At 47.4% G+C, this 1,952-nt stretch overlaps 1 protein-coding gene across 1 annotated transcript in view; it reads right to left on the minus strand.

Moving 5' to 3' along the window:
- UNC80 (unc-80 homolog (C. elegans)) overlaps positions 1-1,762 on the minus strand; it is a 295,977-nt gene extending 294,215 nt beyond the window's left edge. Inside the window, exons 1-2 of the mRNA XM_006891958.1 lie at positions 1,713-1,762; positions 1,164-1,212 (exon numbers count right to left, since the gene is read on the minus strand). Coding sequence (XP_006892020.1) covers positions 1,164-1,212; positions 1,713-1,762 — 99 coding nt within the window. The remainder of the gene's footprint in view (positions 1-1,163; positions 1,213-1,712) is intronic.
- Positions 1,763-1,952: the final 190 nt, after the last annotated feature.

Genomic DNA, 1,952 nt, shown 5'->3' on the forward strand with positions numbered 1-1,952 from the left:
CACCCACTGTGGACAGCGCTCCGCGCAGCGCGGCCCCGCAGCAGGCAGGAGCCGGGGGCCGCAGCCCAAGTCTGCGAAGGACCTCGGGGGTCCACGCTTTGCATCGCCTGCTCGGCCTCTTCCACAGCCCTCCAACTCCAGGGTTCACCTTCCCCCTTTCGAACAGCACCCCGGCAATGTCCTCTGTCCTGCTTCCCAACCTCGCGTCCGAATTGTCACGGTCTGGGGAGGAGGAGCTTTGGGGAACCGCAGAGCAGTCACTAACCCTGGCATCATTCGCACCTCTAGCAAACAGGTCAGGAGTCCTGCCCCGGGGGCTTAGCAGGAGGAGAGCACGAGGAAATGATTAGGAGTGAAAACTAGGAAAGAAGGTAAGCTGGGCAAGTGAGAGGAAGCTTCAACATTTAATACTGGGAGAATTGACTTGAAAATGGTAACCTCAAAAGTCGACCTTGTTGGATTTTGGCTTCCCCCCCATCCTTGCCCCGCTTCCAAAGCTAGAATGCAAGAAATCCAAGTTAGTTTTGAATACTTGTTATTGTTATGGGCCGTCTAATCGCCTGCGACTCATACTGACCCTATGTACAACATCTCTGAACCCTGCTCTATCCTGTGTCTCTGACACACACTGAATCAATCCATCTCGTCGAGGGTTTTTCTCCCCTTCACCCTCCCAAACATGACATACTTCTCCAAGGACTGATCCCTCCTTGCAACACGTTCAAAGTCAGATGAAGCTTCAGAATCCTTGCCACCAAGGAGCAGCCTGGCTTTGCCCTCTCCAGGATGAACTTGTTTGTTCTCCTAGCAGTCCATGGTATAGTCAATACTCTTCTCCAGAACCATAGCTCAAAGGCCTTAATTCTCCTTAATCACTAATCATCCCTAATCACTGTCCAGCTCTCTGATGCATAGCAAGTAACTGCAAAGACCATGGCTTGTATCAGGTGCACCTTAGTCTCCAGGCTGACATCATTGCTCTTCAGTACTTATTTGATCATCACGCTCTCCCAGCACCTTGGACAGTGCTTGGTATAGAGGGACTCAGTAATACGTGCAAGCTGAAAAGATTCACGCAGCCAGTATGACTTAACATCTTTCTCTGCATTTAAGCTACCACACAGCATATGGAATTAATTACTAATTGAAGAAAAAGCACATACCACACATGAGGCTTCATATTGCTTTCCCAGTTTGGGCCTCAAAAACGCACTGAAAAACCAATAGAGACATTTGTTATAAACATAAGTAAAAATTCCTATCAAAATATCCTCGCGACATATTTTTCAGGGAACATGACACTCAAATTCTAGGAAACTAAAAATGTGTGTTTCCATATAGCCAATGAGCAAATGTGGAGCAGCTGATAATTTGCTTTCACTTGTGTGGTTATACATACGAAAGGGATGTGGATTTATACTATGGTCTGTACTCATTTTTATCCTGGAGACTTGTAATCAAAGTCTAAATCACCAGGGATTACAAGTGGTGCATCACTGAGGGGCAGACTCATATTAAAAACTAGAAAACAAATATCTGGCTTGTAGATCCTGGTTCCCAGAATCTAATCTCCTCTCTGATCAATCTCTAAAACAACCATAATAAAGGAAATCTTATTTTCCGCTAATTGGAAGAGGTTTCAGGCCTTTCCAGGAAAAACCAATCCCTTTTCAATCAGCATCTTCCGAGGGGGCTTTAAACAAGACCCTTACGCTGGCTGGATACTAGCAAAAATGGTTAACAAGTGGGCACAGCAGATCATTCGCCAAACAGGAGCTGGAAAAACAACAGGTCACGGGCTAGAATGACAGCAGGAGATGGGGAGGGAGTCGGACGCAGCAGCCCAGCCAGTGGGAATGATCTTCACCAGTCCCCCGCCCCCTCTTGCCAGGCTAGCTGCCCTCCGCCCCCCAAGGAATGTATATATTTATCTGACAACTGCCAATCTGCTT

This window comes from Elephantulus edwardii, unplaced genomic scaffold, assembly GCF_000299155.1.
Source record: "Elephantulus edwardii isolate Elephantulus edwardi_28Jun2011 unplaced genomic scaffold, EleEdw1.0 scaffold00106, whole genome shotgun sequence".
Taxonomy (NCBI): domain Eukaryota; kingdom Metazoa; phylum Chordata; class Mammalia; order Macroscelidea; family Macroscelididae; genus Elephantulus; species Elephantulus edwardii.